A 24,578-nucleotide genomic window follows, 5' to 3' on the forward strand; every position below is an offset into this window, starting at 1 on the left:
TTTCAGAAAATACAAGGAACCTAATTCATATTCAGATAGATGAAAAATGCCACAGTGAGTGCTAAGATCATATCCTGCATTCAAAAGTAACCAAAAGAAAAGTGGAAAAAAATTCTGCCTCTGTAATATTGAGCTGATTTCATAGGATTCTCTGTGGGTGAGGTTCCACACTTAGCTAGGTGATGCCTGAAAAAAAAAGAAAATACATCACAAAAGTCAAAATCTCCTTTGACTATTCAAAGTCAACTGGGGGAAAAAGGTTTTAACTGAGCACTGTTTTTCTAGGTTTTCTAGTATAAAAAACAATGAAAGATAAAGGGCTACCAAAGCAGCGATAAGCTTTTTCTTCAAGGTTAGCTGAGTGTAAAGATCTCCTGGAAAGGTTTCCTTTCTTCACAAACTTCATTGAGATTTTTTTAGCATACCCCTTTTTTGTTACTATGGTATGCTGTACATCAGCCCTTTTCCACAACATGATGCTCAGTTTCATGAATCAGAAGCCAGGTATAGGCAATAAAGGCAGAGCTGAAGTGTGACAACAGTGACTTGTAAAAATATAAATCTTATGTATAATACACAAAGATACAACAGTTTATTGTAGGAAAAATTTGTTAACAAATGCGGTGGATGCATTTCAAACAAAGGTACACAAATTGATGTAACAAAATCATCAAAGTGTAAGTATAGTAATTAATATACACCAAAATGTAGTAAAACATATAAAAGAGTTTGGAAATATGTCTAAAAGATCTGGACAGGATTTTTTTCCCCTGCTTTTTATTTGAAATGTCTTTTACCTTATACTCTCTAACTTTCTAAGCCACAGAGCACTACATAGGCCAATAGCCTCATCAGTACTGAAGACCTCAAAGTCCTGAACATAATAAATCATCTCCCTGGTTTAGATCAGAATTACACATCATGAAAACAGCAGTTTGCGCTGCATGCAGTATTGTGTGTAGCACACAGCGTAAGCACGTACCACTGAGGCACATCCAGACCCACCTGGTGGGAATGAGGCCTGTACACCCTTACCATGTTCTGGGGAGCTGTTCAACTTAAATAAACTATTAAGTGGACCATAGAAATCTAAATCCGTAGATGTGGGAGGGTGACATTTAAGTTTGAACCAAACCTGGCAAAGCAAAGGTGATTTAATCTCTAGTTCCTCAGATATCAGCTGGATCACTCAAAGCAGGTTTGGGGCTCTTCTGAAGTAACCAGGGGAACACAGTGAAACCTTGCCCAAGTCAGTACACTCCTGTAAATACTTCATGATCAATGTTCATGAATTTATATGTTCTTTGGCAAGATGGTTCCACCAAAATTTTTACGTGTGAATTTTCTATGCAGCTGAAGACCATAATAATTTAGAAATTATAAAGAAAAAGTCAAGTTAAAATCCAGAAGCACCAGCACTAGGATTCTGCAAATAGCAGAGACTCAAGGGCCAATGTCATTGCAGCTGGTAGCTAAGTATGATATCATGGACATAAAAGTTAATATAAAAATATCATCAGTTTTTCCCCTTCATAGCATTTTTCTTCAGTTTACAGACCAACAACTAATGCAGGGAAGTGTAGCAGCCTTTATTCCTCTCACAGCCATTTGCAGCATTGCCTCAACTTCTGAGAAATACACAAGCTAAAATCGACCACCACAAGATGCACAGATAAGTTCTGGCTTTCACAAAGTTTCACCGAGGGACAGAGGGTACTATTTTTTCTTGTTGAGAGGCACTTCTGAATAGCTAAAATCCTGATGCTTAGTAATAACATCAGGTGGTATTCCAGAAGGCGTGGTGCAGATCTGAAAACTCTGATCTCGTGGCCTATAAAACACAAAATAATAAAAGGACAGGGCAGCAAAGAACAAGTTTCCTTCTTTTACGTAGCTTGCAGTGATACAAGTATGGAATGAGTCTGAACACTCAGAGAATTAGTGGCCACATGTTACAGAGCGCATTAGAGTATGCTGAAAGTTCTGCACCTCACTGCCTCCAGGCTAATTACCATCTAAAACAAGACAAAAAGCAACAGATTTTGAAAAGAAGGAAAAGCAGAGAAATGAAAATAAGTTCTGGCACAGAATGCTTATTTCTTTGTTTTCTTCTCCCCCTCTCACTTATCTCTACCTGCAGCCCCTACCTACCCGCAAGGCTGTCCTGACTTTCCATCAGGGCACAGATCTGCAAGCCCAGATGAGGTACTGATCGCAACCTCACCTGGAGTCTTCCCTCCAGTGCACAGATGTTTAAATTAGTTCCTTGGTTTGTTATACCCTGCTGTTTCCATCCAGTGCATGGAGGTTTAAATGAGTTATTTGTTTTGTTACATCCTGCTGTTTCCGTCCCATGTTCTCCTCCAGTCTCTGCTTATTCCTGTATTAGAATACACTCTCCCACCCACTGTTTTCATATATACTTAATTAAAACCTTGCTAACTTTTCTTTCTGTTAGCTGGCTATCAGCTTTGCTGCCTCATTTCCCAAACATTGGTACAGACCTCGGATCTCTTTTGCGAATTTTGCTTCCCTGCTGCATCTCTAATTTTTCCATGTCAGAAACCTTGCATTACTCTTTATTAGGAAGAAATTTTTCCAAGTTCCAAATAGTAGGAAGCTGCTTCACTCTGTTTACTATTCAGTGAGGATTATATTATTATGAATTATCTTTTTTTTTTTTTTTTCCAACTTCTCCCTTCAAATCCATCCTGACAGCCTGTACACATCTGTATTGTAAACAACATTTTAGCCCAAACTCCCCAAGTAACCACTCACAAATACATTTTTTTTTCATGGAGAAAGGAGATAAATCTCTTGTGGGCCATTTCCTCCTGCAGTACAGGCAGGTTCTCTTAAAAGTAGAGCTACTATGAGGAATATATACCCTGGGCGCATAGGGGAGCATGCAAAACAGTGAGCAAAGAGCTACACAGCAGCAATTTCTTTGCAGCTGACCATGGCAGGCTACTGATTCCCTGTGTTTGTTGTGCATCGAAGTTATAGCTTGTGCATTTGCAAATAAAAAGCTAGTGGAGGGATTGGAAAATATCACACTGCTAGACAAGACCCTGATTAATAACACCACCTGGACACAGTATTTGAACATATGCTTTAACGCATCTATATCACACTAGAATTACTTGCACCTTTTCTTTCATTCATCTCACTGTTCTGAATAGAGTGTGTCAGCTCTGGAGGCAGACGAGAGCTCAGCCAACGCTGCCTGCTTACCCGAGCCAGCCCTCGGCTGCCGCTCCCAGCTAGTTCGTGCCAAAGCATATTTGGGATCAATAGACTGAACACTTCTGCACCCAGAGGGGCCCAGAGTGTGCCAAGTACAAGTGGGTACAGCACAGCTATCTGGCCGGATAGCTATATTGTACCCACCTGTCCAGCGTGACTCAAAGCTCTGCCGATGTGATAAATAAATTATAACCAGATATTTGGCGAGTCCTCCCAGGAGGTTGAAAATGTGGTTTTAGGTCCTTCACACCATCATTGTCATAACCCTACTATAAGAGAGACTGGCACACATTTCCATGACTGAGGGGCATACACCACTTTTACCAACAGCAAACACCAGTCACTTGTAAGAGCTGGTGTAGCCACCTACGCCCACAAGGGAAAAATAGACTTTGGCATTAGAGGACTTCCATAACAGGTATTCCTGTGTGGGTAAAGGACACAGTTTCAGACACACCCCTGTCTACAGTGCTACCTGTTGCCAAGGTTAGGGGCTCCTGCCCATGCCACACTTTCACGTCCAATGGGAGCTCCAGTAAAGCCACTCTTGTCTTGCAGGCTTTCACACCTCTTCCTACACAATCCTCCACACTGCGTGGGCATGCAGTGAATCTGATCACAGAGCTGGCCCAGATGAAAAAGCAAACCCCAGATATTTTCTTGCAGGGTTTTACTCATCAGTTCTGCTGAGGTTCGCCACACTGCAGAAAAATGCTCAGGGAATGGAAGACAAAGTATCAGATCCTGACACCGACCATCATACTGTAAACACAGCTTAACAGGCCGTGAACTCTGGGGTCTGAGCAGCCAATGGCTAAGTCACAATGATACTAAGTGCTGGCGTGTTCCTCTTCCAATGAGGACGTGTCCCTTTCTTAATTGAATTTGCAAGGGGTAGAGGCATGCTACTCAGTGCACCAAGCTGACAGTTATTTTTGCTGCGTAGTTAGTAAATACCTTGAAGAGAAGTCAGCAGCACATCTCAACCCCTCACCCACACTAAACAGGACTTGGCACTCTTCCCAGACACAGTGAATGGGGCACCAGCAGATAATAGTTTGTCTCTTCTACATTTCCTGTGTTTTCAGTCTGCTGACAGAAGGAACTAGGATTCAATAAAGTCCCATTACAGGGTAAATACGACTCAAAGGAAATGCATATGGTAAATGAAAATTCAGAATGCAGCTCAGCCTTCTGTGATCTGGATGATCATGATCCTTCCTTTTGACCAGAATCATCTTTGCCCCAGCTGGTTTTCTTCTGACGGAGTAGGAAGAAAACGTAAATTCTGAAGAATTCGGACTAAGTGGTGTTTGCCCTACATCCTTCATAGGCACCACGGGAGACATTTGACTTCTATTAGCAAGGCACTAATTTTCAAACTAAGACCCACTCCTCTCTGGGAACTTGCAATATGTGATGTAAGGACAAGTCTGTGTGGGCTGCAATTGTAATGATGTACCTGCAATTGCTCAAGCAGCTGACACTGCAACTGTAGACTTAGTAGGATTCTACAAGTTTCACAGCAGACATACAGAATCAATCACAGTATACAGGCACCAGTGGTATCGCCTGTACTTCCTTTCCCACTTCTTGACAGTTAAAAGAATGCAGAAAGATCAGACTATTTACCAGCATATTATACTATTCCACTTCAGCAGATGGGGTGGGTGGGGGATAATTAATGCTTTAATATCAAAATGTTTATCACATGTTGAGTGCTCTGCTAGATATAAAATTTTTTAAATGAATAAATGAGAGAGCTTTTAGGAGAATATGGCTCCAACAGCATGCCAGGCTGTTGTTTTTTATTATTCTAAAATGAGGATGAGTATCCTAGTCACCACGCAGTTGCATTTATCCAGCTTAGACCAACCCTTACTCTCTGTTTGCTTTATCCTCATTTGTTGTGACACAACCATAATCAAGATTAAATGATGACGAAGCCAGGTCAATGTAATAAAGAATCTACCACAGATTCACATGAAGCATAAATAGCAATTTAGTGTGCTACTGGTTACACTGTTCCACTAGAGGTGCCAATATCTACCCAACAACAAATGCCAAGAGCTTTCTGGAAACTAAGGTAGGCTAAAATACAGTACAGCCCTCAGTAAAAAATCGCTACAGACTAGCAGTACACTTACACAGCACAAGTACTACAGACAAGCAAAAGTGAGAGAACTTACAAGGTTCCTCAAACTTGTTCTTATGACTTGAACAACCTTGGGTTCCTTTGAAAACATTCAGCACACTGTTACACAAAACACACAAACAATGCCAGTTCCAAGTCTACACTCCTGGGATTTTACCAGCACTCACAAATTGCTCCAGAAATAATGTGTGTCAAGAGGGAGACATCCTCATCTAATACAAATGAAGGTAGTTCCACTTCTGGACTTGAATCAAGAGTAATGGTTCCACTTGGGTCTGCTCTGATCCCAGACTGTGGAAGACACTAATTTGACAGTCTTAAAAAGGGTTTCTTTACCTTAAGGCTAATTTTAGCATTTCATCATACACAGTAAACTCAAGATATTTGGTGAGTGTTATTTCAGCAAGTTTGATTCAGTCAGTTTAATACTTGCAGGAAATCTTCATACAAGCTGGGGAAAGGAGCCAGGTGCCCCACCTTGTAGTCTTCAACTACAGTCGTAAGGTCAGTCTCAATGTTAAATGTTATTAATTTACAAGTATTATGACAAAGCATATATTTTATTTAAACCTTTTTAAAAATGAAACTAATGTGGGGTCTTTTTAAACAATTCATTGTTTTAAGCAAGCCACTGTAAACAATACAATCCACAAAAAGAAAGCAGTAGCCAAACCCAAATTTCATCATTGTCATTGTTTGGCTACCATTAGCCTCCCGAATTCACTGTATTAATACAATAATACATTAACTCCTACTAATCCAGCAGAGAGTTTCTCTTCTGTGAATAGCTCAAGGGTGCAGCAGAGTCTGTAGTCGAAAGCCTAGACTCTGACCCAAAACTGCATACCTTAAAGACCTTCTGACAATATTTTAAATAGAATGTGCAGAGGAAGCAAGAAAAATATTTAAACAGCACAGCACCTTTCAAACTCCTGCTCTTTTTGACTATGTGGAGCCATTTGTTCCAAGGCAAGCAAGCAAGTAAAGCAACCTGCTCCCTCACTGGTATGTATTGCCAAGCATGCTTTCTGTCCTTCCTCCTTGAGTGTTTGTGCATGGGGAGTTCTCAAAATTTCACTGGAGATTACTGGATCAAACAGCAGATTTTTAAAGCTGCCTAAAGAAGCTCATATTACGAATTGCTGTTTTATATTCTTTATTATGCAGTATATTAAATCTAGTGTTTCATAAGCAAGTGTTTACTTAAATCACCAGATGAAAATATGATTCAGAAAGCTGTGTTCTCATACTTCTACAGAAGTGTAACAGCAACACCAACATACCAATCTGGAAAGGAGGCATATTAATGATCTCAGTGATACAAAAATACCTTCGGTCATTTCTTCTGGTGATACTAAGCATCCTCTCATATGGACTTCCCTTGAAGTTGTGAATATTCAGCGTCTTACAGTTTCAGAGTTCTGCTACCTAAGGATGAGTATAAGTTTTAATAAACCCCTCCAAAACAATGCTGCCCTCAGGGATGAAAGTAGCTACAGCAGTAAGTACAGAGCACTTCGCTGAATTAGCAAACTCGAGACTCTGTTCTGATTACAGCTGGAACAGCTTTTGCAGGCTCAAGTCTCGTTCATCCCCTTGAAACGTCCGTGGAAGGGCCACGTTCACCCCGGCGAAACCCCTCCTGTGCAGCAGGGCTCCACGCGGGGTTCGGCCCTGCAGCCCGGGGCACCTCTTCACACCCGCGCAGCGTACCCTCAGGTGCGGCAACCGCCACCCCAGCGCAGCGACCTCTTCACGCGGGTTTCCCTAAATCCTACACGCCCCGAAGCCCAGTGCTGCCCAAACTTCCTCCGAGGCCAAAATCGGCATCCTCCTCTCCCTCAGTCCCACACACACACCCCGGCACCCACACCCGCTTCCCTGCTCCCCCCGCAGCCCACCTGGGCTGATCCCTCCATCAGCCCTACGGCATCGACCTGCACCAGCCGCACGGGATCCACCTTTCCCCCAGGCAATCGCCTCTCCAGCAGAAGCTATTTCTGCCCTCACAAACCCCAAAAGCATCTTATAAGAACCGCTGCTTTTAAAAGGAAACTAAAGTGGAGGGGAGCCGCCCCGAGAGCCCCCCTGCCCAACAAGCTGCTCCGCCCTCAGAGCCCCCCCGCCCTCACCCCGAGCCCCTGCGAGGAGCTGAGCGCCCTCACCGGCCCCCACCCGAGGCCGCAGCTCTCCCTCAGCCACCGGGCCGGGCCCGAAGGGCAGCACCCCTGCCTCACCCCTGCTCCCCCCAAACCCGGCAGCACCCCGGCCTCCCCCCCGCCCGGCAGCGCGGAGCCCTCCCGCCCCGCCCCCGGCTATCCGGCCAGCCCCCGCCGGGGCGGGCTGCCGCCATAAAGGGTGGGCGGCCCGCTGCCCGCGGCCTACCGCTCCCTCGCCCGCCCCGGAGCCGCTGGCTGCCCTGACGCGCCACGCCACGCCGCGCCGAGGTGCCCTCTCTGTCCTTCAGCCCGGCGGGTGGAGGTACCCACGGCCGCGGGGGTCCCGGTGCTGGGGCGTTATGCGCTGGGGCGGGGTGCGTGGCCGCTCGGCGTGGGGAGCCGTGTTTCCCGCCGCGAGCTGGGCAGGCCCCGCTCTTGGGGCGGGGGGGGGCCTGAGGAGGGGCGGTGAGCGGGGCACCCACAGCTGAAAACTGCCCGTGGAGACGCTTTTACGGTGCTCTTGGGGTTAGCAGGCGAGGTGTGCCGAGGCAGAGTAAGGCTGTCCAGTGTGGTCCCGTCGCCAAGACAGTCCCGGTTTTGGGGTGGGGGGGAGGTGTCACAACCCTCCGGGTGCAGTGAGCAAGTTCACGCTTGCTGAGCTTTGCTCAGGTGGTGGTGTGGTCAGCCTTTGTTCCCTCTGGCTTGCAGAGGTGTTTTGTGGCTCAGGCGCCAGCCTTAATTCTGTCTTTGGGTTTTGTGAGCGCTGACAGCAAGAGCTGCTCTGCCGCGAGCAGTAGCGTATGTACCAAAAAAGGCTGTGCTGGCAAGGTTGTCTGCACCTGAAAAGCCATTTAAAAGCCTTTGATACGTCACTACTATATAAAATCCCTCCACGCTTATGTCTGTGTAGATGTAGGAATATTCTAAAACAATACATGGTATCAGAAGGGATCGGAGATCTTATGTATGCCAAACGTACCCTTGGTTAAGTCACCTGTAAATAAATTCCTGCTCACTTTATTTGAGGAGCCAAAATCAGCCAAGTGTGTTGGGCAATTTAATTGTCCTTATGGGTGTGCTTTGTTGCAGTATCTGATGTAATTGGTAGTAAGTAATAATGCAGCATGCCAGTGAGAATGGGGGAGCTTGGCCCAGTCAGAATTGGGTTAGGCAAGAGACATGTCAGTGGAAATCAAGCATCTCACTGAAGGATGCGGATTCGGTGTTCTAACAGAGTCTCCTGTGATCTCCATGCCTAACACAACTATTTTCTCTAAGAGAAAGTCAGTACTTCTCTAAGATTTAATGTGCCTCAGTCCTATGCAAGACTAGTATGTTATGATTTTATTTAATAAATTACTGACATAAGTTCTAAAGTGGGTTTAGGTCAAATTGTGTATTATACTTTGAAGGCAATTGCCTCTTATTTTTTTCATAGGGTTTAACTGTAGCATCCTTACCTACTCCAGAAATACCAATCTCCTTTCATACAAATGGGGGATATTACATTAAGTGCATTAAGTTAGTGTAATCAAGCTAAATTCAGCAACTGTGTTTATTTTAAAGATTTGTTGCTTCTGGTTTAGACCCAGCAAAGAACTTGTGTTTCAGCAAACTTGCTGGTTTTCGGATGCACGTGAAATTTAATAACACTTTTCCTGTGTAACTCTGGTTTTACTTATATCTGTAGTAGCTCTATAGTTATGAGAGCCTGCTACAGGACATGTCAATATTGGCTCTAGAAAAATGTTTCTGTGCTGTTTTGATATTTCTTCCATTTCTTACTGGTGTTACTGTCTTTCGTCTGTGCCAGAACCTCTGCACACATTTTGTCCCATTTTAAAGGGAATGAAGAACAGAAAATATTCACCCTGTGACTCCTTCAGAAAGAAGAACTTGTTTCCCTACCTGTTATGTTTTTGACAAAAGTTTTTCTGTTATCAGTCTAGTTTTAAGATGTCCTAATCTTTCTGCCAGAAAACCCTGTGAAATATCTTGCTCTGTTCTAGCAGTGGCCTATCCCTTTTCGGGACTGGCTTTGTTTCCTATGTACAAAACATAAGACTCACGATAACACGTGTATGTCCACATGCTAAATTTCCTGAACTTTGCTCAGAGTAGGAGAGATCGAAGTAACTTATCTCTTGGCACTTGTCAAACATGATTACCTATACACATAGATAGCAATGCTAACCAAGAGATATGATCAAACTGGGCATGTAGTGCTAAAGGTTGAAGTGTAAGTGCCAGCATGCTCTCCCTTTAGCTGAGAAGGAAGATACTAATCCTTCATACCGTAGTTAGTCAAAGATTGAAACCTGCATTGACCAAGGGTGCATTTCTTGCGTAACATTCACATACTGGGAATTAAATAGCATTCTTTCAAGGACTTAAATGCCTGCTCAGTGTCAGCATTACTGTGATGAGAGTACAGACTGTGAAGTTAAACACATACCTGAGATGGTATGATTCAAGTCCGTGACATTTGCTTAATGCAGGGAGGTGAAGAGAAGAAACTCAACAGCTTTACAATGTATTCCTAACACTTTGTTCCACTGCAAAATCAGACTCTCCTCAATAATGGTAGTACTGGTAGTTGAAAAGCTAGTTGTGACAGCCAGTATTTTACCTGGTGTGTTTTAGAGATTTCTGAGCATATCGTATTCAGACGCTCCCTATGCTGGAAGTTTTTCAGCAGTGTTGAGACTGTGACTTGGTCTGCATATGATTTCTTGATGACAAGGAGTACCTACAAAGCAAAACAGTCATGGTCCCAAAAGGATAAATTTTCCTGATGTAAAGTGATAACTTGTGAGCACTAAAGTAATTTGATCAGGCCGTAAGTTCTGATTTGTAATTGCCATGCATCTCCGCTTGAGATGCTCAGGGAGCGGTTATCAATTTTTTTATTCTAGTTTTTGAGTCCACGTTCTGTCAGAGCAGAGATGGAAACCTGTGATATGAGGAGTGGGGAATTTCTAAAGCAGAGGAGAGCAGGTGTTTCCTGCCTATGCCAAATGGTAAATCAGTTGTGTGCTGCATTCTGGAGGAGAGTAAAAGCAACCTGGAGCTAATACAGAAACAGGATAAATGGATCAGATGTGCAAGTGTAAGCCTATATATTTTTTTAGAACAGCACTCAGAAGCAGGCTAGAGAAAATATTTAGAATGGATCTGAAAATGCTTTTTTTTCTTCAATTTTGAAATACTGATGTTTGCATTTTTCTCTCTTTGTGCTTTATTCTATCTGGTAAACATTCATCAGGCATCTGAAGAAATAGCCTCAAGATGAACTTCTTCCTAGAAACGTTGAAAGTCATCGGATTTGTTGTTTATTACTTGCTAGAGTCGCTAGTGTTCTGGGTTGTGCCCAGACGGAAGAAGAATGTTAGTGGTGAAATAGTATTAATAACAGGAGCGGGAAGTGGCATTGGAAGACTCTTATCTTTGAAGTTTGCCAGCCTTGGAGCCACACTGGTTCTCTGGGACATTAATCAAGAGGGGCTCAAGGAGACAAGCAGACTGGCCAGAGAAAATGGAGCAGTGAGAGTACACTCTTATATCTGTGACTGTTGCAAAAGGCAGGATGTCTACAGAGTTGCTGATCAGGTAAAGTATCTTATCTGTGTCTTGAACACTATTCTAAGATGAGTGCCTGCATGTGTGTATGATGTATGATAAATTTTAGTGACTTCAAAGCAAGATAATAAAATTAATTAACTGAGAATGTATTGCATAGGATACCTATTTAAAGAATACTGTTTTTTAGAGTTCATTTGTGTACATCTGTTCCTTTAAAAATAGAGAGTTGCTTCTCTTTCAGTAGCTCATTTCAACTGGGTAGCTTCTCATTCATTCAGTTACTGAGCAAGCACTTACTGGTGAAGTGCAGAAAATCAATTTATTGAAGCTAAAGCAGTATTTTAAGTTCTGGCAGCCTTTCACCAAAACTAAACCCTAAATACCGTATATTGTAAAAAGGATTAACTGCTTAGGCAATTTTCAAATAATTCCATAGCTGTGAACAGATTTTTGCAGACTCATCAGAATTAATAAATGTATCTTGAAGTCTTAAATTTTTCTTACTTCCCTTTCTGAAGAACTTTGTAAATATAGCATGTGGTTAGATATTTTGGGCAGACTAGTAGAACTGCCAAAAGCTAAAATTGCTTAACAGTTTCCATTATAGCAACCTGTCCTAATTTGCTTAAAATGTTGCTAAATTTAACTGTTGGACTAGAAAGTTTCCACAGTGAGTGCTTGTCTGAGGATGAACTATTTTTTTTTTTTTAATAAAAAAAAAAAAAAAAAAGCCCAGCTGTCTTCAGAAACATTTGTTGGCTGAAATAATGTTCTTCTTCTGGTGCTGTTTAAGAAGCTCTAGCCTTCTACATTTTTCTATCAGTGCGAAAATGACTACAGCAAACTTCCTGATAAGTGATGCTCATGCATGACTTGCAGCTTGTTAGAGGCTGGTATGTATTCTGGTAATGCTGATTACTCTTGGCCCCCCTTGCAGCTCCATTACTCCAGCTGCGTTGCACATTTGGTGTCCCTCCAGGACAATTACATGTGTCTCGCTGCAGGCCTATAGCAGTGCTTACCGCTGAACTGGGAGGCGTGGAGGAGGTGGGAGTATTGTAGTGTGAAGGACACTAGAATAAAGAAGATGGAAACTAACCTTCAGATTTGAGGACTCAAGGGCTAGCACTTCAGTCCCATGGAGAAAAGCAGGAGCAGAGCCTTTCTGGCCAAAAATAAAAAGAGGGTATAGGTGTGTGTGTGACACAGGTTAGGGTTGATAAAACCAGAGGTAGACAGGAGCAAAGAAGTGATGAGTCTTGGTGCATGATTCCTCACTTATCTTCTGTCAGAAGTTCACTAACAGCTGATCCTTTAATAATCCTTGTGCTGATCCACATAGAAAGAAATACCCTACTACTCTTCAGAAATGTCGTGTCCTGCTGACAACTGATGTAGAACCATGCTGACAACTTTCCTGTCTTATTAGTGACAAAAAAACTTCAGTATTAGTTAGTGCTTGGTGTCACTGTTTACTTAATGCTGTGTAGTAGACTTTGGCTCGGTGTTCAGTGTCTGCCTTTGCAAGATGAAATGGCACAGTTCCAGGTTGTTTGTTGTTTGTTTTTTTTTTTTTTTTTTCCCCCCGGCCTGGTGATTGTGTCACACAGTGACTTGGAGTTTTGCAAGACTGTATCGATCTAAGCTTGTGTAGGCAGGACATGGTATGGGTGAAAGCTTTGCCCAGTAAAACATTCTCAAAGCCAAAATGAAATGTATGTGAGCCTTAAATACCTGCTTCTGGTAATTCATCAGCCACACAGGGAGACCAGGAAAAAGTCCCTTCAGTAGGAAGAAAAGCAAAAAGCCTGGCAGGTGTGGTGTCCCTGTTCCTTTCCTGTACCAATAGGATGAAGGACAGCTTTTGGCTAGCTAAGCTGTAGCTTAAAATTTGTCTAAAGTCCCTGTTCCAGAAATATCCGACCCCCAAAAGAATGTGGCCTTCTCTGACCTGCCCCTCCCTCCCTAAAGTTCAGTGAAACTTGAAGAATCTAGGGCTTTGAAAGAGTGAAGTAACTCTATAGTGTTTGATCTTCCTACTTGTGAGGAAAGTGAAGCATTTTCCTCATTATCATGTTGCAAACCTCCATCTGGGCTCACATTTACTTTCAGGATCTCTCTTGCATGCTACTTTTTTGCTTATCTGCTGTTTTTTCTTGCTTGTTAGTCAAGATGACAGTTTGCAGCCAGTTTTCCACTTTTCTGAGTGAGAATCTTCTTTCTTGTGCAGAGGAGCAACAGTAGAAGCACATTTCCAGGTGGTATTTCATGCTGCCTATAAAACATCCAATGCTGTCTTCCACCTTTTGTAGGTAGTTATGGAGGGGTTTGTGGTTCTTGGAAAGGAGACGCTTTGGGATGCTGTTTGGGAGTCATGGGAATTGCTCACTACTAAACTTTGGTATAAAAGCATAAATATAAATGCAGAAACAAAGAGAAAATAGTATTTATACCTGAAAAATATGTTTAAACAGATCAGCTGTTTGTATAATGCTTGCCTTATCTAGGCCTAAAACAAACACCTGGAACATACTTTCTTGCACTGCACAAATGGAGAAGTTTAGAGCTCTGGAAAGGTGACATTATCCCTGTCCCACTTAGTAACTAGGGAAAAGGCCTGGTAAAGGTTTTCTGTACTTGGCCTTAAAGCAGTGTGTGGAATCCTGGGCTGAGTGGTGTGGCTGTCATGCACAGGAGAGAGCTGAGAGGAGAAGGGAATTAAAACATCCAGTTTGCCGAGGAAAGAGCTGCCCCATCTAGTTACAGGGAAGCAGCATGAACAGAGATGTAAAGCTGGAATTATTTGTCTAGGTTGCAAGAAGGCACTTGAATTTGCTTTGAGTTCTATCCAAAGTGTGACTATATTTTGGAAAACTGAGTAGAGACAGGTCATAAAGGAAGAGGTTGTTCAGGTTCTTGCTGCTAGTAATAAATGGGATGATCAAGGTTCTCTTGTTATTTCCCTTTTCCCATCTAACCTGAATGTGCTAATCACCAAGTTATAAACTATGTGCCACATCCCCCACCTCTGTCTTTTGTTCGCACAAAAGAAACATGACCACTTATTCAAATATTTGGGTTTTGTCCCAAAGGGTAGATTTGGGGTACTGGTCCAGACTTCTAGAGTTCCTAGATCATCTGACATGAGGCAATATTAAGGCATCATTTACTAGTGATTACATTTGTCTCTGAATGCATACTATTTACAACTTGTGATGAGGGGTACATACACAGGTTGGTGACTAGAACAACTTGTCTAATGCTGCCTGTGGAGATCATGTGGTGCTGCTTCAGAAATATTTAAATTGTTACATGACAACTTTTTGAGAGGGGAATAGGCAGGCAAGAATGTGTGAGCAATGACTGAGGTGGAGAGGGGCTCTGGCTGATGAATTTCTTACAAAAGCTGTTCTGTATAATCCTACCAAGGCCACTTTCTGTTTTTTAAACCCTTAATTAGTTAACAAACGTGGACAAGATTAGAACAAGTTTGAGGAAGATGAGGAGTTTAAGATAGAATAAAGGACAGATGATAAACTATCCTTTAATTCTTTACTGCTATACAGGCTAGACTACCGGGTCTACTTGTGCTTTCTTCAGTCACTGTAGGCACCTAGCAAAGGAGATGCCATTAAGAAATGAGGTTCTGTGATCTGCAACTGTATGGCAAGATGGCATAAAAGCAACATGGTTTCCCAAAGCTGCTGATCAGCACGTTTAACACTTGATCCAGAAATCACAAGTTAAACACCATGTAGAGTACTCATTTCCTTTTTCCCAGGTAGCTCAGATTAATGAACTGTATTTAAAATACTGCACTAAATATTTTCATTCTCCTTTTGAGATCTGGCATAATATCTTGATATCAGATGGCCTATAGTTGTTCTCTCTAGTGAGTCAGGTCATGAAAGTTCTCAGTCTGGAGCTAAGATGAGAACCGTGCTTCCTCCTACTGATCTAAATGTGTAGATACTGTTCTTTAGATAACTTATTTTCTGGGAACCATTTTATAAGGATTCTGGTACAGTGTTAGAATTGAAGCAAATGCAGTAGAAACAAGCTTCTGCACCATGAACCCCAGAAACTCATAAGGCTTTTGCCTTCTGTGAATGCACGTGTCCTAAAATCTTAATTTATTCAGAACTCTACAGGTTTTTGTTTCATTTTCATAACAAACTACTATACTTCCTACAGTTTTCTCATTTCTTGCGTTTTCCTCAGAGCTAACGTCAATGGAGACATGGTGTTCTTTCAGGCTGTCTTCATGAGAAATAAACTTGTAAAAAAAACTTTTTTGTTTGGTAAGATAAGGTCTTAAGTTCCTGACCTATAAAGTTGCTTGAAGTAGTCAAGATACTCGAATAAATAAAAAGGTTGTAAGGAGGAGATTAATTTTACAGGTGGTCTTTCTCACTGCCTCTGTATATGAGGAATAATTATTATAAAGTGACCATTTGCCCATTCAGATTTCAACATGCTGTGGTCAGAAGACTCTATTTACTCCCCCAGAAAGCTGTGGGGGGAAGTCTGGTTTAATGTGTGTGCTGTGGAATGCAAGTAAAGTTACCACTAGTGGGAAAACTACTGTGTAATACATGTTTTATACATGTAATGTAAAATACAGTGTTTAACAATCGCAGTCAGGAGAAGTGGAACATGTGGAAATGGCACAGAGGATCTTGAAATACCTGAAATACTAGGATCCTAATAAGTAGCTGCTGCCCTGGGCAGTGGGGGAGATGAACCCCTGGACTGTTGAGATGCAAGCAATTAATGCTACCAGCAGGAAATCCAATTTTCCTTCTGCTCATCAAAAGACTCAAGTACTATGCAATCTGGCTTCAGCCTTCAGGTCGTGTGGCAGCACTGCTTCTGTGCTCAGGTTGCTCTGTAGAAAACACAAGAGGATTAGAGTATAATGCAAGGAACCTCACAAGCGAAAGTTCAGATACTGCAGCCCTTGGGTAGATTTGATGTGCCTAAATCTGGTGACCTTGCCTGAGGATCTATGTACTGTGCCTCACCCTGTGGCATAAAAATGGCCCTACAAACAGAATTGCTTATCGGTTTTAAGATGGATTTGCTGCAGCAAAACCTCTACGTTAGTTAAGCTCTCTGCAATAGAGACTTATCTGGAACAGTCACAGCAAGAACCAGAGGTGCTGAAGGCAGAAGCCGGTGTGGAGCCGCTGAGCTCCACATCTCCAAAGAAAGTCCAGCTGTAAGCTCAGCAATAGAAAGGCATCAGGTGAGAACGTGCAAGAACCTGAGATGTTTCGATCCATAACAAGCATAAGTTCAATTTAGTTGAAGTAGGTAATATTTCTACTTCTTATATTTTCATATATAAAACTTGGAAATCATGTTGTATATTTATTGCATAATATCTTGAGGCTTTTTGGTTTAGGTTAAAAAAGAAGTTGGAGATGTTAACATCCTAATCAACAACGCTGGCATTGTAACTGGGAAGAGATTTACTGATTGTCCAGATTCACTTGTGGAAAAAAACATGGAAGTCAACATAATGGCACACTTCTGGGTAATACATGTACTTTGCATATACATACTAAAACATCCTTTTGACATGTTTTCAATGTTAATTTTGCCTTTTGGAATTGAGGAAAATACACAAGGATATATAGCTCCTTTTAAGTTCAGTTAAAAATTTTACACGAACTTACTTTATATGCCTGGGAGTTTGTAAAACAAAGAAAGGGTGGAAGAGTGGATCCTTTGGGAACTTCTGGGGGAGGTAGGTGGAAGCAACACTGCTTCATATTTAGAAATGCTCTTAAGAACTGAAGCTTGACATCTGCTAAATTATGAAGCTAGTCATATGTTATAATCCCTCAATATTAATTGACATGAAGCAGGCCTAGCCTAAAAGTTGCTGCTCTAGCAACAGAGAATTATTCAATTCTGTTGGTGTTCTAGTTGCTTTGTGGCTGTGATAGTTTCAGTAAGAAATATGTGTTCAGACAATGCTCTTAAGTGGAGCTTTTGTCCAAAATAAGTAATTTAAGATGCTCATCTATATGGTGTTCCTATCATAAAGAATTGCAAAGGAGATATTAAAACATGCTTCAGTTTCTTCATAAATATATCTAATCCCAAAGATTAGATGAATTTAATAGAAGGAAGGCATGAAATTAAAATTTTTGCCATTTTACAAAATTTACAGTGAACACTTCATTCTTAGTTGAAACACTGCAATGCTGAGTTTTAGTCTGAAATAAACTTAAGTAGCTGAAGCTATATCTTTAGCTTTCAGCAAGTTACCATCTGTCTTTATTGAGGAGAAAGTGGTACTGGTAGGGCCTGGGAAGTCCCAGTTTAGTAGTTGAAGGTTAGAGTTCAAATCACAAACTTTTTTTTTTTTTTTCCCCCCTCCCTTCCATAATGGAAGGGTAAAGCTTATTTAAACTGTAGGGAGAATTTATTTAAAAACACCACCTTCAAAATATTATAGCATGTAGCTTACTTAGTAAAATGTTTCATTGCAACTCTGATTCATATTGCAGAGTTACAAAGCCTTCCTCCCAGCAATGGTGGCCTCTAACCATGGACACTTGGTTAGTATTGCAAGTTCAGCAGCACTGACTGGAGTCAGGGGTCTTTCAGGTAGTGTATTAAAGGTAATGTTCATTTAAACAATTAGTTTGATTTAAACTCTGCAATCAGTACTTATTTAAAAAAATCCTAATTTTGAGTTTCTGGGACTTTGCGTATAGGTAAAGTAAACGATCATACTTTCAAAGCAGTTGAGCTTAAATAGACCATTCCTTTCAAAAGAGTTTTCCAGATGCTCAGCAGCGCTGTGAAACAGGCTTTTCTGCCAAGGCAGTTCGAGGATCTAGAAATCATATAGAACTCTGGAAACTGAGAACTTCAATGTTGTTAAAGTTAACCTGCAGGCATTTGGTGGGGAAGAAGCCACTTCTTTCTTTTTCTTTTTTTTTTTTTTTTTTTTTTTATTTCCTTCAAGCGTGTTCTCAAAATAAGCAGAGTCCTGTACTGGTTTCCCTAACTCAAAGAACTACTAAAATCCAGATGTGGTGCAGAGGCAGAGCTGTGATATCTCATTTTGCATTCTCTGTCTCTCAGCCGTTCATTCAAGAGGACCCATACAGTGATGGAAAGGAAGTAGTGTGATATTAAGGCAAACTCAGAAGACATTTCTGGAAAATGTATGCAAAGGGGGAGGAAAATTAAATAAAGTGACAAAGCAGTAAAAGAAATCTGTTTTCAAGGCAGTGATAATGAAGACAAATTGCATTTCAAGTTGAAACCATATTAGAGAGTGTTGAAAGCTTGCTTGAGTTTGCATAAGAAGCTAGTGCATGGATTCAAAGGTAAAGTCTGGTATGAAAAGAATTTCGTTTGCTATTGTTCAGTAGAGAGTGGAAAGGTGCTGACAGGGTTGGGATGAGAAACCCTCAGTCTAGAGCAACAGTTAAAGGGAAAGTAAAGGAGTGAATCACATAAAAGGCAAATTTGATTAGTAACCTAATCCTGAAAACAGTTCCTACCCTGTTGTAAAGTATTTTATTATTGGACAGCAATTTCCTGCAGGTACTGTGTATATATAATTTTTATACTATAGTGCTGCTGTTGCACACGGTAAAAAAAAAAAAAACAAAAAAAAACAAAACAAAAAAAAAACCCAAAACAAACAAGAAAACGACAAAAACCCAAACAAAAAAGACCATACCTATGGCTAGTTTACTTATTAGACCATAGTTTTGTCCCTGTTCTCTGTCAAAAACTGTTACCACTGCTGTGTACCTACCAGTGGTAGGACTCACCGAACCTGTTTAGTAAAGTTTAATTAGTAAATTCAAATGTTTAACTGGAATTAATGTTTTATTTATTTTACAGATTACTGTGCAAGTAAATTTGCAGCAGTTGGTTTTGCAGAGTCAGTTGATTTAGAGATGAGATACCTGGGAAAGACTGGTGTTAAAACCACAATTGTGTGCCCTTTCCTCATAAACACAGGAATGTTTGAGGGCTGTAGAACCAGGTGAGTAAACTCCTGTGAGGTATTTACACAACTTTCACATTTAGCATGTTGGGTACTCCTATTTCCTGTAGGAAAATGAGATAGGCTCTTCTGTGCTTGTGTTATTTTCAGGGCCTCAGATGAATGTTAACAGTGCTATCCAGTGACTGGGCTACCCAAATGGCAGAGCTCTCAGTACTTTACTATGCATTTAAGCTGAAATGGGAAACATAATTGGTGTCCTTTCCTCTGCAGAAGCCAAACACTCCAGCTGCCCTCCCTGTTTTCTAAACCTCCATTCACCTCCTGAAATCAGTGGCACAGCTTTGCTCTGTACGCTTGTACAATGACAAAATTTAGGAGCCAGAGAAAAGTCAAGTGTGTCTTTATGAGGACTGTGGATTTGTCTGGTGAGAGGTCATGCAAAGGGAAAATAACAGTGGCCACTTACTCTTTAACATAATGAAGGTTCTGTTGTTCACAGGATTTGCGGTATTCATTTCTTTTAGTTGAATAACTGCAAAATGGAGACTTACTTTGGGGAAAATGTGAATCCAAAGCAATTTGTATTATAGTAAGGATTCTTCTCTTCCAGGTGGCCAACTCTGCTTCCCATAATGGACCCAGAGTATGTGGCTGAGAAGATAATGACTGCTATTCGGCAGGACCAAGAAATACTGGTGCTACCACGCAGCATTTATTTTTTATTAGCTTTGAAAAGGTAAGTTATGCCTTTCCTTCTTTTCCTCTCTCTCTTTTCTGTCCAGGGATGGTTCAGTCTACCCTTGGACCACAGAGCAATGACAGAAATGTGTAACAGTGACTGGCTGACTCCACTGGGGTGCAGTTTTACCATGGGCTGTAGAGACTGGGCCTGCTCCTCAGTAACTGTCTCTGGTGTCTTGCCCCAGCATTAGAGCACTTCTGACTGCTGCAAAGCCAGGTTGGGAAACTGATCTGTCTGATAACTCGGGCTGCCAAATGAGTGGAATGGATATTTTGAGAGGACCAGTGGTAGTATATTCTGGAGAGTATACTGCCTTTGCCAGTATTAGCTGGGTAAAACTAATTGTGTGATAAAACTGCACAACTCTTCTGACGTCTGTTTTGGTTTTTTTCTCTTCTTCAACTCCCTTACCTTGCAGTATGATTCCAGTGAAAGTGAGTGTTCTCCTTAAGGAATATCTTGGAATTTCCTGTTTAATGGATAGCTTCAAAGGTCGAGCGAAGGAGGACTGAAAAGGCGCAAAATTCAGACCAGCAACTCTAAAGTGGATCTTGTTAAAGATGGTGGTGGAAGAGGTCTGCTTTTCTAGCAGCTGCGAGCTTAAGGTGCCTCACTTCTCATTAGTAACAATTTTTAAGGAAATTGCTTTTTAATTGGCTCTTAGCAGCTTTCACAAGAACTATATTTTTAATCCAGTGAAATTTCTTTTCACTTCATTATGGAAATACATTAATTGAAATTAGTTCCTTTGGTTATGTCTGCTATAATGCCTTAAATATGATCATGCATCACAAACTAATAATTCGCAACTTTGGGGGGAGAAGGGACCTAGAAACCACACATTTGGCTGGGGGCCAGGAAAGTGAACTTGACTTCTTGCTGCCATTCACTGAACCATGAGGAGGGGCTGTACTGTTGATGCCATTACCATTCCCCAGCAAGCTGAGGAAATCAAGAGTTTCCTGAAAAACAGATTCAAATTTATACAAATGGTAGTTTTGTGAAATGGAAATATGCACTGTGTTGGTGCAAAACCAATGAAATATTTTAATGTTTGGAGGTGGTGATCTCAGGACTTAGAGATGACCATGGATGTTGGAGTGGGGAGGAGGAAGGGTGTAAATTATGTATTTGTGCTGCTAATCTACTTTTTGTCTAATTTATTTTAAAAGCTAATCCTATGACTGCAGCTTTGCAGTAGAAGTCATTGTATCTTCTAAGTGCAATATTTTAAGAACAATTCTAAATTTTCATCTCCTAAACTGAAGAAGCTTGTAGTCATACAGCATAAGACTGCCAGTCTAGGTGGGCTATCAAACATCTTGCCAAGTAAGGCAATGAGCTACTAAAAGTAAACTGTATAATCAGGGCTTCTCTTGGGATTATTTCAGAAAGCAGTGATGCTGATAGAACTGGAGTGAATGGGGTCCCGACAGTCATAGCTTGAGTAACAGCATTATGTTTTGCTTCTCTGAATTGAGTGGTAGGTTGCCTCGTGTCTATAGAGACTTGCTTTACTTTCCCTCTTAGGGCTATCCATTTATTTTGGACATATGCTGAGGCAGCCTTGCCCTTTTTGATAACGACTGCTTAGAAAACTGAAAGCCCCCTTGACTTCTGGTAAATCCAAAACAGGAAAAAGGAAGATTATACCTTAAATGGATGTAATTTATGCACATGCTAGCCAAGCCCACCTCGTGTCACTGTACTCTACTGGCAATTGGTAACACCTGCAAACAAAGACTAAAATGCATTAGCATGCAATTAATTGAAGGACTGTATGGAGAAAAGGGTGATTTATTTTTTTTCTTTTTAAATGTTGTTTTTCCCATGATGGCCTAGAAACTACCTTCATTTCCCTTGTCTAAACAATTAGTGAGGTTTACCAGTGGAGAAAGGTTTACACAGAACTCTTTTACTACTTATGAGTAAGAAACACTGAGTAAAACAAGCATGTTAAAAATAGCCTTACCTTTATGATGGATTGATGAGAGTTAGAATTCAGACTGATTAAGAGAAGATTCGTCTTACAATCCTTTCAGATCTGCAGCTTTTCTACTTCAGAAATTCCACTCATTTTACAGTACGCTCCAGGAAATGAAAGTTACTAATTAAAAAACAAATATTACCTAAGTGTGCTGTCCATATGTACATTGCACAGTTCCCAAAGTCAGCCACTGATAGCTGTGGTCTATCTGTGTCTTGCAGACTTCACCTTTTTACACCAACACAGCACACTTTTCACATTTTTCCTACTAACTGTGAAATACTAGGTGTGCAAGATTCTGGAGCAAAGGAGGAGAGAAGTGGATGATGCATATGAACAGTATGTACCAAACTCCAGCTCTTGAGAGCAAGTAGCTTTTCACTCTTAATGTCTATGTGAACACGTTCTGCTGAGGGGAAATGAAAGCAGTGAGTCTGGCCATGGGATTTGTGGATTATGAAGTTTGTCACACCACTGGGAGGATTTTACTTAATAATTTGTACCAGAGAAATACATCTCCATAGGGATTTAACTACTTCACAGAATTATTGAGCTTGGAGAGGATCTCTACTTAGAGCAGGGTCAATTAGAGCAGGTTTCTCAGTACTCTGTCCAGTCCAGTTTTGAATATCTTTACATCTGGAGACTCTACAACCTCTACAACATGTTCCAGTGTTTGTCCATACTCAGTTTAAAAACAAATAAATGTAAACTATGTTTAAATTGAATGTCCTTTTTTTCCGACTTGTGTCCATTGCCTTTTGTTCCTAAGAATCTGGCTCTGTGTTTTACACCTTCCCTTCAGGTATTTATGCACACTGAGCCAGAGCCTTTTATTCTCTAGACTGGTCAGTCCCAGCTCTCTCAGCCTCTCCTGGTATGATAGGTGCTCCAGTACCTTAATTGTCTTTGCAGCCCTTCACTGGACTCACTCCAGTACTTTCATATCTTTGAGACCAAGTGCTGTAGTAGGTTGAGTGTGCATAATCTGTCATCCAGAGCTTCACTAAAGAAATCTCCGCTAGCTAGCTGTCCTGATAGCAGTACACAAACATTGCTTTTATGCAGGTGTGCTGCTACTGCTTTCAATCTTATAGTCACTGTAAAATTACTTTGTGTGACTGGGGTGATCTTGTTGGTGGTTTTGATCTCCCACATCCCCTGAGATGGTATGACACATATAGAGTTGTATCCTGGAGGTCAAGCAGCACAAATCCTTCCCCTGTGTTTAGGAGGTGGTATGGAGCGAGTGTTTGGATCTTCAAGTGACAGGAACTTCTTGAGATAAAAGATGGCTTACTTCCAGCATAACAATGTTCTTCACTGATTACTTTCCTGATGCCAAGGGTTCTTTCTTCCTGCTCTCAGCAAGAGAACTCCTCACGGAAGGATTGCTGTGAGACCCGCATGAGAAGATAGAACATGAAATGGAAGAGCATCTCAGCTGTGACAGCATCATGTCTGACAACAGCAGGGGACTATGTCCTCAAGCACATCAGGCAGCTCCCACAAAGGAATTCTTGGTTTCATGACCATTGCTTGAAACTTCAAATTATCTTTAACAGAATTCCTGGGTCCCAGATTTGACTGGGTAGCTGCATTGGCTTGACAGTCATCAATACAGTGATTCAGAAACAGACCAGAACATGGTATTTTGTTGCCTGTTGTGTTTCTCTTCCGTGTGAGTTCATATTCCTGTGGTAGCAGAAATCTTAATATCCTTTAATGCTTCAAAGCACAGAGAACATAATTTTTCTTGGCACTGACTTTATCCTCTGAACAAGACTGAGGAAGAAAACAACAACAAAAAAAGAGCAGCTGAGATACAGGCTCTATTATTATTAGTTATTTTATGAATTTGGAAATCATACCCGAGTGCACTATGCAGCTGCTTGAAATCTGGTCTCATTTCAGGAAGGAACCAAGCAGATACCTCTCTTCTGGTAACTTTTCTAGTGGCACTTAGTCGTCTGAAGACACCTGTGTGGGCTGCATGCTTTGCTGAGCAGCTGTCTAAAACCACAGACTTTGTAAAATAAATCTTTTAACAAAATAACTTAGCTTCTCTGACTGAGGTTTTCTTTGCTGTGACAGGCAAGAGACACAGGTTTGGATCCACAGGTATCAGGTATTCTCAGGGAATGCAGAACTACTGTCTCTCTGGTGAGACTTACCAGGGTCATGGGTGCTTCAGTAGGCAGGAGAGCATTACAGGCACTGGCTTTTGTCCACTCGGAGTATAACAGACTTTCTCTGTAGTCCTAAGTGTCTCCAGCTTGGCAGATCTTTCCTCTGCTTGCCAAAGCCACCAAGCTCACAGCCTGAAGTTGTGCAGATAGCCTCTACCTGAGGAAAACATAAGGGTGACATAAACCTTCACACCTCCTTCCCTTGCCCTCAGCAATATTCACACTAGGAATAAGAGTGCCGTCGTGACTGGGGGACAGATGTACATGAGAAGGGTATGACAAAGGCACAGCCAAGGTGCTTCGCAGTATTGGGTCTGCTGGGTAGCTACTGCTTGATCAAAACAAACCTTGATTATTGGTGTAGCTGTGTTGAGAGATGCCACCCTTATCCAAGGTGGTGAATAACTACGTATGTCTAAGGAAAGATGGTTCTGCAGGACTTGTATTGGGATAGTCTTCCAGCCTGCCCAGGAGGGAAGAACTACAGAAAGGACTCGGGAGAGGCAGAGCTCTAAGACATGGTCTGGTGTG

At 41.5% G+C, this 24,578-nt stretch overlaps 1 protein-coding gene across 3 annotated transcripts; it reads left to right on the plus strand.

The window, feature by feature from the left end:
- The first annotated feature begins 7,715 nt into the window (after positions 1-7,715).
- LOC104356492 (epidermal retinol dehydrogenase 2) lies at positions 7,716-23,914 on the plus strand. Of its 3 annotated transcripts, XR_006164720.1 has the most exons (8): positions 7,716-7,882; positions 10,826-11,169; positions 16,550-16,681; positions 17,664-17,763; positions 19,021-19,165; positions 19,740-19,865; positions 20,290-20,476; positions 23,227-23,914. XR_006164720.1 is itself a non-coding variant. In XM_032994417.2 (7 exons), exons 2-7 carry the CDS (start codon positions 10,849-10,851, stop codon positions 20,381-20,383), a joined length of 918 nt encoding a protein of 305 aa, XP_032850308.1. In that variant the 5' UTR covers positions 7,716-7,848; positions 10,826-10,848; the 3' UTR covers positions 20,384-22,581. The 3 variants fall into 3 exon arrangements, 2 of the variants coding, with proteins under 2 accessions (XP_032850308.1, XP_032850307.1); XM_032994417.2 differs by lacking the exon at positions 23,227-23,914 and having other exon boundaries at positions 7,716-7,848; positions 20,290-22,581; XM_032994416.2 differs by lacking the exon at positions 23,227-23,914 and having other exon boundaries at positions 7,717-7,882; positions 20,290-22,581.
- Positions 23,915-24,578: the final 664 nt, after the last annotated feature.

This window comes from Tyto alba, unplaced genomic scaffold (genome assembly GCF_018691265.1).
Source record: "Tyto alba isolate M040663 unplaced genomic scaffold, T.alba_DEE_v4.0 Super-Scaffold_9, whole genome shotgun sequence".
Lineage (NCBI taxonomy): Eukaryota > Metazoa > Chordata > Aves > Strigiformes > Tytonidae > Tyto > Tyto alba.